General features: G+C 45.0%; 1 protein-coding gene across 1 annotated transcript in view; it reads left to right on the top strand.

Moving 5' to 3' along the window:
- The window catches only part of spg21 (SPG21 abhydrolase domain containing, maspardin), a 43096-nt gene extending 41909 nt beyond the window's left edge, over positions 1-1187 (top strand). Inside the window, exon 9 of the mRNA XM_086026035.1 lies at positions 518-1187. Within this exon, the coding sequence (XP_085882161.1) occupies positions 518-643 (126 nt within the window). The 3' untranslated portion in view covers positions 644-1187. The remainder of the gene's footprint in view (positions 1-517) is intronic.
- Positions 1188-14657: the final 13470 nt, after the last annotated feature.

The raw sequence follows: 14657 nt of genomic DNA, 5'->3' as shown, positions 1-14657 counted from the left end.
CGGAGCCAGAATCGAACCCACAACCTCTGAACTGTGAGGCGGACATGCTAACCAGTCAACCACCGTGCCATGCTATTTTTGACATCTAAATATTAAACTGTCTGATAAACTTTAACGCTGACTGTTAAATGTTGTTGAACTGTATGCTAAACTGTTACACTGTCTTCAGAACTCTTCTTTTTGGAGTCCAAAAAGGAATTCTGTAGAATGTCGCAAAACAACTTGAATCAGATGTTGCTGCTCATCACTGCTTAGCTCATGCTGAGCAAAAAGAAATGCCTTATCCTCCTCATTTGTGACAATGTTTAAGGCATTGGCAGCATTTCTTAAAGACTTCTTCAGGGATTGCCTGAGCATCACCCTGCCCCTTGTTGTGTTTGACATTCCTTAACTCATTGAGAAGCTATTCTATTTTTGCCAGCCAGAGGGACTTATCGTCAGGAAAATACTGTAGCTTTTTTGCTCTGTATCATAATTTTTAAAGGACTCATATTGTCACTTCTTCCTCGATCTTTAGATTCATTTGCGTCAGTTCCATGGAACACGCTACGCTGCCATCGACCCGGCCATGGTGAGTGCCGAGGAGTTGGAGGTCCAGGAGTGTCACTTGAAAACATGCCAAGAATCTGATGAGTCGCAATGACAAGCATCTTGCGGCTCTGCAGACGCACGGAACCTTTTTGATTTAAAAATGAAATGGATCAAATATTGTCTGTATAGAATGTCAGTCATCCGGGGTATTGTAATCCGCAAAGGTTGATTAGAGGCAGGCAACTGGACTCTTCATGGTTGTTGTTTCACCTTGAACCCAAAAGGCTTCTTCAATTCAAACTTTTTGGTGCAGAGTTCCCATATGTACAATGCTGTGAATGTTTTGTTTTTGCATACATGTCTGTCACAATTTGGTAAATGTACTTTTTTTTTTCCAAAAATCTTTTGGTCAGTGCGCACGTGTGGGTGTTGTTTTTACAAATGATCGATCATGTTGAAAATGGCATGCTCTCTTTGATGATAGTGGTAATTGTTGAACAAACATGCTGTTTTGGAGGTCTTCTGAAAAGCGATGATTTTGGAAGTATGAGGATTCCGCCGCCAATGACATTCGTCACGCTTAAATATTTTTGGATCACTGGGCTAATTCATCTTTCCCCCAAAACAACCCAATTAAATACATTTGTAAAAGATGAGTGTTTTGTAATTTGTTAAATCAGGAGTTAACTCTAATTTGTCAGTGTTTGGAAAGCAGAGTACAGTTTCACTGTTCACATCCAGGCCTGATTACCAATATGTTTGTTGAGATCACAAAGTGAAGTAGGCTCCAAGATCTAAAAGAGAAATGCGTCAGGCTACATTCCAAACAAATACTACATACTATATATGAGGTGTCCAAAAAGCTCCAGGACAAGATGACAAGTTTTCCACTTCAGTGTGGGTCAGGCAGTCAACCAGCATATCTACTGCGATCCTCTGGCATAGCTTTGTTCAGTCCGTGAGAAGAGGGGAGAGTTGTGGCAGCTCAACTAGGGGTTGATTGACCATGACAATGTGCATCCTCAGGCCCCAAACCAGACAGATGCAGTGGGTCAGCGGACTTGATGGTGCATCTGCAGAAGGTGGTCATGATGGAAGGGGCTAAGGAGACCCCGCAACTGGCTGAGGAAGTGCAGATTGTTGTGCCTTTTTCACCATGTAGGTGGTGTGCAGCCACCAAGTTAGTCCACTGCAAGATCTGTACTCCCAGAAACTTTGTGTCGCTGACTACTTGGTGTCATCGGTAAGGAGTGCCATATGTGGCTAGCCCAAGATTTCAAGTCAACACTGATGATAATTTTATTTACCGTGCATCAATCCACCAGATTTTTCACCTCATCCCTGTAGGCCAGTTTGCTACCGTCTTTAACCCTTGTATGGCACAATACAATTTTATTTATATATTTCATTTATTTCACAACAGCCACAGCTTTACATACAAAAACAAAATAGCCATAATACAAGTGAATTCAATAAATTAACATGAAACACATTACAATAGACACCGGAAAACAGACGAAGCCAGCCAGGGATGAGACCAACCCACATTATGTTTGGATTTTGAAAACAGTATAAATGTGAGGGCTGCATGTTAGACCGCACCCTTTTTCTGCCCTCGCCCGTCTCGGTTGAGAGCATTTGCGACGATGGAAAAGCTGCCCAGATCTGATTATTGTATGATTCCTGAACTTCAGAGATTCAAATGAAAATTCAATCGATTTATGTGAGTCTTTATCATAATTATTATTTACATATTGGATGCCTTCTTGAAAGATAAAACAACCTTTACCTTATCAGCTGATGAAAGAAGCCGGACCTAACAACAGCGCTGATTTGCTGGTCCAATTTATGATCACTGACCATTTTAAAACCCAAGTTAGAGACTGTTGGCTATATAGATATGAAGCCATGGGGCCCAGGTCAACAAGGTGGGATCTGGAAGAGCCACATTTCTTTGGGTTTCCCCGCATTGATCAGGAGGCGGTTCTGCTGGCACCAGTCCACAAAACCCTGAGTAAGTTCTCTGCACTCCCGATCATCTCCGCCTGTGATGAGGCCGACAATCGCAGAGTCGTCAGAGAACTTCTGCAGGTGACAGGTAGGGGTGTTGTAGTTGAAGTCCGAGGTGTAGAGGGTGAACAGGAAGGGAGCCAAGACAGTTCCCTGTGGGGCCCCCGTGCTGCAGAGGAGCACGTCAGACACACAGTCCTGTGTCCTCACATACTGTGGCCGGTTTGTGAGGTAGTCCTGGATCCATGTGGTGAGGTGGTGGGCCACCCCCGCCCGCTCCAGCTTGTGTCCCAGTAGGGTGGGCTGGATGGTGTTGAAAGCACTGGAGAAATCAAAGAACATGATACTCACAGTGCTCCCCGCCTTCTCCAGGTGGGAGAGTGAAGTGTGGAGGAGGTAGATGATGGCATCATCCACACTGATGCCAGGCTGATATGCGAACTGGAGTGGGTCCATTGAGGAGCTCACCAGGGGGCGCAGGTGGACAAGGACCAGTCTCTCCAGGGTCTTCATCAGGTGAGACGTCAGCGCCACTGGTCTGAAGCTGTTGAGCTCCTTCGGGTGGGGGGTCTTTGGCACCGGGACCAGGCAGGATGTTTTCCATAGCTGGGGGACCCTGCCCAGCTTCAGGCTCAGGTTGAACATGTGCTGGACAATTCCACACAGCTGGTCTGCGCAGGATTTGAGGAGCTGGGGGCTGATGCCATCTGGACCCGCTGCCTTCCTCGTCTTCATCTTCTTCAGCTGGTTCCTCACCTGAGATGTTGTGAAGGCCAAGGCTGGGCAGGAGGGAGTGGTGGCTATCTGGTGTAGCTGGGAGCTGGAGACTGTGGAGAAAAGGGGGGAGGGGGTGACACGCCCAGCAGGAGGAGTAGGTGGAGGCTGCAGCAGGAGAGACTGAGTGGAGGCAGGCATCTGATCGAACCTATTGAAAAAGAGATTCAGCTCATTTGCCCACTGCAGGTCCCCCCCAGTCCGGGTCTTGGGTTGTAACAAGTTATATATTTTTTGATCAAGAAAATGGAAAGAGTTGTCATTTTCTATTTTACCAATAGATTTGGGAAAAATTAGGAAATAAGTGACTCCATGAATAACGCCTCTTGTAATGAGGAGAATGGCCACGCCCCCTACCGTTCTATCCTTGTTCGGTCGGAGTCACTGGAGGAACCAATTACAAACTCTCCATTGAAAATCAGTGGTTATATTGCTTATAACGTCCAAAAATGGTGATCAATTGGCACCAAAATTTATGTGGACATCCTAACTAATGACCACTTCAACATATCAAAAGGATTAACCTCTCTGTGTCTGATTTATATGAGAATGAGGAAATGTGGAAGTGAGCAGAGCTACATAGATTTATGCTGGGCACTGCTTCTTGCTAAAAAAATAGAAATAAAACACTGCTTCTTTGCTGATCACAGTTAGGACGGGCGAGGCATTTAACACCAGTCAAGATATTTACAGAGACTGAAGTGGGAATGAGTGGGCGTGCACATTTATTTGGATGAGGAATGGCCACAGTTTTTCGACAACACCCCGTCCAATGGAACAGAACAGCCGAAATGGTACGTTCCAATGCAGCCACACTCGGCTGTGTAGTCAGCCTCCTCGCTGGAACTTTTTGTTTGCTGAACATTGACGCTTGTTCGATGAGGTATTACCTCACTCTCACGCCGCTTCACTCACGCCGAAGCTGGCGGCTGCAAGCGGTGTCGGACAACGCACGTGACTGCTTGGGAAGCAACCCTGCGACATGAAGACATAGGCTCATGATCACCTCCACACGCTGCGCGGACAGTAAGGAACTAATGTTGTTGTGCTAACGCCTTTTGTTTTAACGGCCGGAAGCTAGTTGTTGCTATTAGCTGTACTGTTATCCTACTGTTAGCTGGGGAGGGGAGGAAAGGGGGGGGGGGGGGGATAAAGATCCATGCTTGCCATGATTGCTTGCCCACTGCCAGTCGTCGTCTGCCTCCCGAGAGTTGACCCGAATTTAGCGTCGCTAAATGTCAGAAATATAACCAGTCAGGGTTCGTGTGCGCATTCATGCTCTTGTCCGCTTCAGTCTGTGTAAGTGGAGAAGCGATCGTCACAGTATTTTTGATTTTGTGGAGGTGATCATGATGAGATCACGTTTTGTCAATAAATCCAAACTATTGTGCAGAACATTTTATACTTTCACAGGTTGAAGTGGACCAGAGTAGTAATGTGCATTTGCATTTTGGTGGCGATTGGTCGCCATTTTAGACAACAGAACTGACAAAGCGAGCAATGTTAACACGCTTGGCTCCCTCCCGTGGCGTAGACAGCTGAGACTGAAAACATAACATAAGCCACGCCCAAAAAAGGGGTGGGGCAATTTGTCGTAAACTTAATCACAAAAAAAGCCCTTAAATCACTACAGTCTTTTGAGGTGGGCATTTTAGTACTGATGTCATTTTTACATGCAAACCTATTATGTAAGTGCCAATGTTAAGCTCATCCAAGTGTCACTTTAAGAAATTTAGTGACATCCAGGCTTTAGTCCTCTAGACAGGACAAAAATGGTTTTAAGGGGTAAGCGTCTTTTTTTGCTCAGCCAAATTCAAATCCTTTCCACACTGATTCCGTTCGTGTGACTTTTCATTCAGTTTCACGAGTAAAAATTCAAACTTTCAATGCTCATTTTCAGTTCGTGAGGAAAAATCCAGGCTCTTGAGGATGAGCAATCGATTGCAGAACTGAGATCTCTTAGTCCTATCAGCATCTTCGTTTTATGCATGTGACACAAGCTCTCCGGAAAGAGTGTTACCTTAGCATTACTGACACCTATGACTATGGGTAGAATCAGCGCACAGCATGTATCCATAGACAGTGGGGGCTAATTACTCCAATTATAGCAGTCCACCTGGTTGTTTTTGTCTTTTTCTTTCAATAAATGTGTCAGAAAATTCCCCATTTTGCCAATTTTTGTCCCTTTTTTCAGGAACTATGGAAGTTTTAAAATCTGGTATTTGTCAATATTATAGGTTATAACTAGTTAAAACAGTGCAATAACAAAAACAACAATAAAAAAAACGAATTTGAATCCTCAACAGATTTCTTAATAACGGGTGTAAATGGACATGAACCCAAATTTAAAGATTGGAAAGTGGAATTCAAACTATTTTGCAACCTAACTCGACAGGACTTCAAAATTAATAGCTAATCCACTACATTGTATCAATATATAAGTGCACCGAATTCATTTGAGATAATAGCAGCCCCCACAAAACTTTATTAATGAGAAAAACAGTACTCATTGATAAAACATGAAAAATATCACACCGAGCACACATTCAACATAAATTGAATCGTGCATAACAAGAACAATATATTCTTTACCAATTAAATGAAAAAAATAAGATAAAAAATGACTTATAATGATTTGAATCAGAGGTGTGATCATAAAATAAAATCTTCATATCATATACTATACTGTATCATATGCCTTCCCCAAACTCTCTATTTCCTTCTATTTACCCCAAAACAGTGGTCAAAATTTCATAAACCTAAATACATTTTTAATAGTTTAAAAAATACATTTATTATCAGTGATATTTCCCTTTCCCTGTTTTACTGTACTGTCCCATATGTATTGTCTTTATATTCTAGTGTGGATGAATCATAGTCGATCTCAGAAAGCCAGCGTTGAAATTATATCAATGATATATCATATCATTATATCATTATATCATCATTATGATTGGTTAGGCGTAGAATCTTTGAGGTAGCATAATCAAGTGATTTTGGTACCAAATACTGCCCCAAATAGAACAGACACTCAGCATAATATGGAGTATCATAATATGAAACAGAGCCTGGGATGAGCCCCCTGGCTGTGGATACATGCTGTGCGCTGATTCTACCCCTAGGTGTCACTACTGCCTAAGGCATGGAGTTCAATGCTTGCGTGATGGTTTATTAAAAAAAAAAACCATAAATCAAGACATATGATGACGGGGCTTCGTTTTGATACGTGGCTGAATGTACACTGGGCATCGCCTAACCGACCCCGCGTTCCGTCCTGCATATTTAATCGACCACGTGGTCCCGGTCCATCCTTCGTCGGCGACAGCCAATCGGCGTCGTGAACGCAATCTTTACGTCACAAGCAAGCGCCACACGAGCAGACACGCCGCCAAACAAAGGAAAAATATCAACAACAACAGATACACGCCGCTTTGTAAATGGTGAAATAAAAACAATATGTCACTGTGTCTGGTACAAGGTACACAACACTTAGTTTTTTCCTTACTCGGCCGCGTGTCATGTTTGTGACACCTGCGTGTGACGTATACAGGTCAAGTCCGTTCTCGACGTCGTTTGGCTGACTTGGACCGACTTGGACGACGTTGGTCGATTAAATATGCAGACGGAAAATAGGTGATGCGCAGCTACGGTTATTTTCACATGCAAATACAGTTATAGGTTTATAAAAAAATTAAAAAAAACACTGATCCTCTTGTCTGTGTTACTATTTATTTGTTTGGGTATCTTTTTTACTTCAGTTATCAAGAAGCCACCTCCCTGCTTTGCAATGCAATTGCACCCCCACCCTCCGCAAATTCTGCAGGTTTTCCCTGAACACAAAGTCACAGGGGAGATGCTTGCTCTTTGGTATTCCAAGCAGACTTCACTTCATTGACCATTAGTTTGGAGGGGAAGGCTACATTTTGTAACCTGCGCATCATTAGACTTTGTTGCTCACAATCACATAGACAAAACCTGGTGAAAATAACAAAAATTAGGTAAAGAAAAGAAAACCTCAAAATGACTTCAACCGTGTCCACACATCTTGATTTATTTTCTTTTACCTGGTGCATAAATAGTCAACTACAATACATTTTTCAACAATTTTGTCCTGGGTAGCCATGACTGCGTAGCCTCACGGTCATATTTCATTGAGAGGCGAGTGCTTGCAGGGTAGCAAATGTTTGGTTAGCAATTTTCTAAGTTCTTTTTGATTCACCAGTACCACATGTTTTAGGGCAGCCATGATGCCTCAAACATCCATGGAAGCCCTGAGAAATGTGCTTTCATAGGTGACACACTTGTACACTTAAATTATTGTCGTAGGTTGTTATTATTATTGTGGTTATCATTGCTGTCTGTTCGAACATTTCGCAGTCTCTTGTATCAAAGCAGCCTTTAAGAATAGAGTAGGGCTTCTCTGGCCACACTCTTACCTGCTTCAAAACTGGTTTGGCAACTTTCACACTCTGTATGCTGGCATTAGTATGGCAGTGATGTGTTCAGAGATTCTGATGTGGGGTAGGGGGAAGCTTTGTACCGTTAATTGAGTGCTGTGTTCCTGTCAGTGTTGCTGGAGTTGAGTTGGATGTAAACATATCCAACTAAAGGCCATATCTCATTGAGCGGCGAGTGCTTGCAGGGTAGCAAGTGTTTGGTTAGTAATTTTCTAAACTCCCGTAACCTCTTTTTGATTCACCAGTACTGGAAACCACATGTTCAACAACATTGTTCCAGGGCAGCCAAGATGCCTCAAACATCCATGGAAGCCCTGAGAACGTGCTTTCACAAGTGACACACTTGTACACTTGTTTTGGAAAGCAAAAGAATTGTAGGGTGTCTTGCAGAGAGGCCTCTGCTGGTATAAACAAGTTTCTACACAGATTTTGGGTCTGCAAACAGCTCTTATGTTGTCCCTTGCAGAGAGGCCTCTCCTCTCCAACGGCAACAGCACGTTTGGCCTCTTCCTTGCAGAAATTAATTTCCTTATTTGTTGAAATACATCTTCGACCCGACAGTGGACAATAGCATACTGCTGAGGAATATGTCATGTCATGTCATCTTCCAAACCGCTTATCCTATATAGGGTCGCGGGGAGTTGCTGGAGCCTATCCCAGCCGTCAATGGGCGAAGGCAGACTACACCCCGAACTGGTCGCCAGCCAGTCGCAGGGCACACATAGACACTGTCACTGAGCGGGAATCGATCCCACGCTGCCCGCACACAACTCAGGCGTGTGTACCACTACACTATCAGTGGACGCTGAGGAATATTTGCACACCTTTTTATTGGGCCAGTCGGGTCCAATGATTCGCCTGCTATTCGAGGACTAAAGGTCCCAATCCCAAACAGTGGAAAAGGAGTGGCAAATAGTTTCTAATCTTAGCAATACAGGCCAAAATAGTTGCTACTTCTGGCACAAAGTGGCGGCATGTGTAAATGCAACAACCTCTCACTCTCACCATCATTCTGTGTTTTGTTTGTCAGAAAAGTGTTTGTCCGAAGGTTTTTCCCTTCAAACTACAAGGGAATACAAATACAGCCGACAGACATTTGGAAAAACAAGATTTGCAATGTTTTTGGACGATCAAAAGCAGAGACACTAAAGGGACTCGGATTACTCCGTCAGCTTGCCACAACACCGGACTCGCCACTACTACCACTACTCCTCTCCCAAACAGGTGGAACCATAGGAAGCAGAAGAGGGACAAGCGCAGAGTTATCCGAGCTAGGAAGAGGCTAATCCAACTCCAGCCTTACCATCTATCCTCCTGGCTCATGTGCAGTTGCTGGACAACAAAACGGAACATATATGACTGAGATCAGCAAATCGAAAGTTGAGTAATTGCTGTGCGATGGTTTTCCCTGAGACATGGCTACGTGACGTTTCTGATTCTTTCATGTACTAGAGCAGCTAGCATGCTATCGAGAGGATAGGGCCATTGCAAACGGAGGAAAGAATTGCGGTGGCGGAGTCTGTTTTGTGTAGGGTTGCCAACTCCTGGAAAAATAAAAAAGGGACACCTCATCAGCAGGGACGGCCGACCTGACTGCCTTCAACTAGGGATGGGAAGATGGATACCAAAATATCGATATTCCGATCCAGAGTGCTCAATTTTAAGTATGGATCCTCAAGCTAAAGTATTGATATCTGCAATTAATTCATATATGATGTATATTTATTAATCCATAATTTAGAAGGTTGTATTGTCATCCAATCAGAATTTTTCCTATGAGTTGCCAAGGGCAAAGAGCTTTCTGCCTTGGCAGAACCAGGGTGCAGTGCACTTGATAGATATTTTCTCTCACTTTTACGACCCATGTGTTTTCTGCTTTCGAGTCCTCTGTATTTTTGCAATCATTTCTGCGGAGGACTAGTGCTTCTACCGGTCGCATTGCTGCTAGGGGTGAGTGGATCGATCCAAATATCGATATTATCGATATAAAGTAAGTCCTTGGATCGGATCGATACTATTGTCCTGGGATCAATACTTTGCTCAAAGCGCCCCCCCCCTCTCGCCCAGTGCCTCCAGCTACCCTGAGTCTCTGCCTGAGTGAGTGACTCAGGCACACTTTTAGCCCCTCCCTAACAGAGAGGGCGACGGGAGAGTGAGAGAGCAGCCGGAACCTAAAGCAATGACAGAGCCAAACAAGTATCGGAGCACGGTGTGGACTTTTTTTTACAATAAGAGAAAAGGACAGTGCCAAGTGTGATTTGTGTAATAAAGTGCTCCGCTACTGTGGTAACACCACGAATTTACACAAACATATGAAAAAAGCTCACCCTACAGAGAGTAACGAGCTGCAAGCGAAGTTGAGGGAGGAGGAGGAGGAGGGGGGAGATCCCCAAGCCAGAACACCCCCGTGGACACAGAGACAACGTACTCTGGCAGAGGCTTTTCATCCCAAAAAAAATCAACAACAGTTGTAGTAGAAGTATTTTATTTTTTATAGTGTTAAAGGTTTTTACATTGTATTGTTTACTCTATGTAGTCGCTGATGGTGTAGTGCAGGGGTGTCAAAGTCAAATGGACGGAGGGCCAAATACAAAATTTTGCGACAAGCTGAGGGCCGGACTCATAGAATGTTCATTGAAATTGTTTTAAATGTCCAGATTGGATCGGGTCCTTCGCGCCTGCTGATGATGTCACGCTTTATATATCTGTAATATATTTCTTTGCGTCTATGTTTGTTAACCCCCTGGCTGTTGTGTTTTTATGTTCGGAGTTACTAAATAAAAAATGAAATGAAGTACATTACTGCTACTTTTGCGAGGCAGCTCGTACGTCACTTCTGTTTGCGTTTCTCCTGCCAAACTGGAAACAATTTTCTGGTTGACCCGGGCTGCAAGATTGTATGAACTGTACATAATGTGAAGTAAAACGGAGAGGATCATATGATTGGTATGATGTCTCCAGCTCCATTTTAGAGTGGCAAGGTATGAATGTGGGTGATCCTGTCAGAAAACACAGGCCTGTATTACACTTGACATGTTTATTTATTGTGGTCTGCAACAACACAAAGAATAACCTAGCAACATCATCCAATGCATATCCATTTGTTAACAATATGCCTAAACATTACAATTCACTGTGTTAAGAAATTAATCAGCCAAACAATACATACAATACACATTCACACCTTTCATCACTAGAATAGTTAGCATGCTAGCCAAAATAACTAACCAGTGTTCATCAACGTGACATCATCACTCACGAGAACATATCTAGGCTATTATGTACAGCAGTTACCTGACACAAACTTAAATTATTAAACTCACCTTTTAACATTTACACACAACAACAAACGTGGTGAAACACGGGCAATCTGCAACTACTGAGTTTGCCGGCACGAACAAACTACGAGCTGTGTCAAAGGAGGAAAGAGAAAAAAAAAAGTCACTCACTATCGACACTTAGCGCTCGAATAGCGTTCAACGCCTGCTCACAGTGTGGGACATCTAAGCACTACGTCAAAACTCAATGAATTTATCAAATGCCAACAATTACTAATAATAAAACAACGTGAGATTTCTAACATGAAGTATTTCTAATAAAGTGTGTTTTACTCCAAATAACCTTTCACCACAATCTGATTCTGAAAGCCACGAAAAGTGACGTGAAATCTTCAGTCAGCATGTAGAACAGCCATGGGGTGGCAAACATTGATGCAAAGAAATAGTGTAACGAATTGGATTATCTGTGTTGTGGTTGAATTTGTGTCTTGCCAAGTTGTTTTGTTTCCGAAGTTAATAAATGCGTCGTGCGGCTCGGCTCGCTGGATGGGAGGGCATGCTAGCGAGAGTAGCAGAGGACGAACACGAGAGCCGTTGCTCTTTTTTGACTGAACGGTTGTCGTACTGGCGACTGGTACGTATTGGCGTCGGCTGCGGCCCTTATTAGCCGGTTGGACTAATAAAAACATGATAATTTAACTACGTCTGACGGTGTGTTCTTTGAAGTCGCTAAAATATATTTTAAAGCGTGACGTCTTCAGCAGGCGAGAAGGACCCGATCAGATCTGCTATCCACACCGGCTTGCTGCTGGCCAGATCTAATAATAAAGGAATATCATCCCAGGGGCCGTAGAAAACCTTCTCGCGGGCCGGATGCGGCCGCGGGCCTTGACTTTGACATATTTGGTGTAGTGGTACACTCGCCTGACTTGTGTGCGGGCAGCGTGTGATCGGTTCCCTCTCAGTGACTGTATCTGTGTCTGTATGTATGCCTTGCGACTGGGTGGCGACCAGTTCAGAGTTTAGTTTGCCTTTCGCCCATAGTCAGCTGGGATAAGCTCCAGCACCTCTCCGCGACCCTGTACAGGATAAGCGGTGTGGGAGATGATGATAAGATAAGAAGATAAGATAAGAATGCCTTTATTGATCCCACAGTGGGGAAATTTTCATTGTTACAGTAGCAAAGATATAGGTCACACAGGGGCGGCGGCATAATGTGACCATTAATGTATAACATTGACGGCAAACATTTAGAATCAAACCTATGTAGATATACGCAGTAACATGTGTATATACACATGTGTATACACACCAACCTACATCTACATAAAAAATATGAGGAACACTCATTTCGGCCTGTACATAGTACAGAGGAAAAAATACTCTAAGTACTCTAAGTGACAGTGCTGCAGTGCTGTAGTGAAATGTAAGGAACAGCATTGGATAAAAATAAAACTAGACTAACAGTAGTGGGGAATGTTGAGTATTGCACGGTATTACAGTAGTGGGGAATATTGGGTATTGCATGATATGAGCTCAGGTGCAGGACTGCACAATTGCACTAATGACCGCCAGTTTGTAGAGACTACACAATGTTCTTGTTAAAGAGTCTGACAGCAGCAGGCAAGAAGGAACGGCGGAATCTCTCCTTTGCACAGCGAGGGTGTAACAGTCTGTCACTGAAGGTGCTGTGGAGTGCTGTTAGGGTGCCCTGGAGGGGGTGGTCCGGGTTGCCCAGCATTGATGACAGCTTGGCCAACATTCTCCTGTCCCCCACCGAGTCCACAGAGTCCAGGGAGCAGCCCAGGACAGAGCCCTCTTGACCAGTTTGTCCAGCCGCTTCTTGTCCCGGGCCGAGACACCGCCTGCCCAGGTGACCACTCCCTGGAAGATGACCGATGCAACCACCGAGTCATAAAAGTTCCTGAGGAGTGTCCCCTGAACCCCAAAAGACCTCAGTCTCCTGAGTAGGAAGAGTCTGCTCTGACTCTTCCTATAGAGGGCGTCTGTGTTGTCGCACCAGTCCAGTTTATTGTTCAGATGAACACCCAGGTACTTGTAAGTTGAGACTCTCTCAACATCTGTTCCCCGGATATTCACTGGTGCAGGTGAAGAGTGCTGGCGCCTACCGAAATCCACCACCATTTCTTTGGATTTCCCCGCATTGATCAGGAGGCGGTTCTGCTGGCACCAGTCCACAAAACCCTGAGTAAGTTCTCTGTACTCCCGATCATCTCCGCCTGTGATGAGGCCGACAATCGCAGAGTCGTCAGAGAACTTCTGCAGGTGACAGGTAGGGGTGTTGTAGTTGAAGTCCGAGGTGTAGAGGGTGAACAGGAAGGGAGCCAAAACAGTTCCCTGTGGGGGCCCCCGTGCTGCAGAGGAGCACGTCAGACACACAGTCCTGTGTCCTCACATACTGTGGCCGGTTTGTGAGGTAGTCCTGGATCCATGTGGTGAGGTGGTGCGCCACCCCCGCCCGCTCCAGCTTGTCTCCCAGTAGGGTGGGCTGGATGGTGTTGAAAGCACTGGAGAAATCAAAGAACATGATCCTCACAGTGCTCCCCGCCTTCTCCAGGTGGGAGAGTGAAGTGTGGAGGAGGTAGATGATGGCATCATCCACACTGATGCCAGGCTGGTATGCGAACTGGGTCCATTGAGGAGCTCACCAGGGGGCGCAGGTGGACAAGGACCAGTCTCTCCAGGGTCTTCATCAGGTGAGACGTCAGCGCCACTGGTCTGAAGCTGTTGAGCTCCTTCGGGTGGGGGGTCTTTGGCACCGGGACCAGGCAGGATGTTTTCCATAGCTGGGGGACCCTGCCCAGCTTCAGGCTCAGGTTGAACATGTGCTGGACAATTCCACACAGCTGGTCTGCGCAGGATTTGAGGAGCTGGGGGCTGATGCCATCTGGACCCGCTGCCTTCCTCGCCTTCATCTTCTTCAGCTGGTTCCTCACCTGAGATGTTGTGAAGGCCAAGGCTGGACAGGAAGGAGTGGTGGCTATCTGGTGTAGCTGGGAGCTGGAGACTGTGGAGAAAAGAGGGGAGGGGGTGACACGGCCAGCAGGAGGAGTAGGTGGAGACTGCAGCAGGAGAGACTGAGTGGAGGCAGGCATCTGATCGAACCTATTGAAAAAGAGATTCAGCTCATTTGCCCACTGCAGGTCCCCCCCAGTCCGGGTCTTGGGTTGTAACAAGTTATATATTTTTTGATCAAGAAAATGGAAAGAGTTGTCATTTTCTATTTTACCAATAAATTTGGGAAAAATTAGGAAATAAGTGACTGGGTTGTACGTGGCCTGAGATGGTCTTCAGGCCCCTCCAGATTCCCCTGGCGTTATTCTGCAGCAGCTGCTCCTCCATCCTCTTCCTGTAGGATTTTTTCCCCTCTCTGATCCTCCTCCTCAGCTGGCGCTGCACAGTCCTCCGCTCCTCTATGTTGCCTGATGCAAAAGCCCTCCTCTTCTCCTTCAGGAGAGCTTTTATGTCTGGTGTGATCCAGGGTTTGTTGTTGGAGAAACACCTTACTGTCCTGGTGGGTATGGTGTTCTCCATGCAGAAATTTATATAGTCTGTAACAGTGTCCGTTAGACTACTAATGTCTTCC

This window comes from Filicampus tigris, chromosome 3 (genome assembly GCF_054856515.1).
Source record: "Filicampus tigris isolate MCC_2025a chromosome 3, RoL_Ftig_1.0, whole genome shotgun sequence".
Lineage (NCBI taxonomy): Eukaryota > Metazoa > Chordata > Actinopteri > Syngnathiformes > Syngnathidae > Filicampus > Filicampus tigris.
The sequence above is the reverse complement of the archived record's forward strand: the minus strand, read 5'-3'. Positions and strand labels throughout refer to the sequence as shown.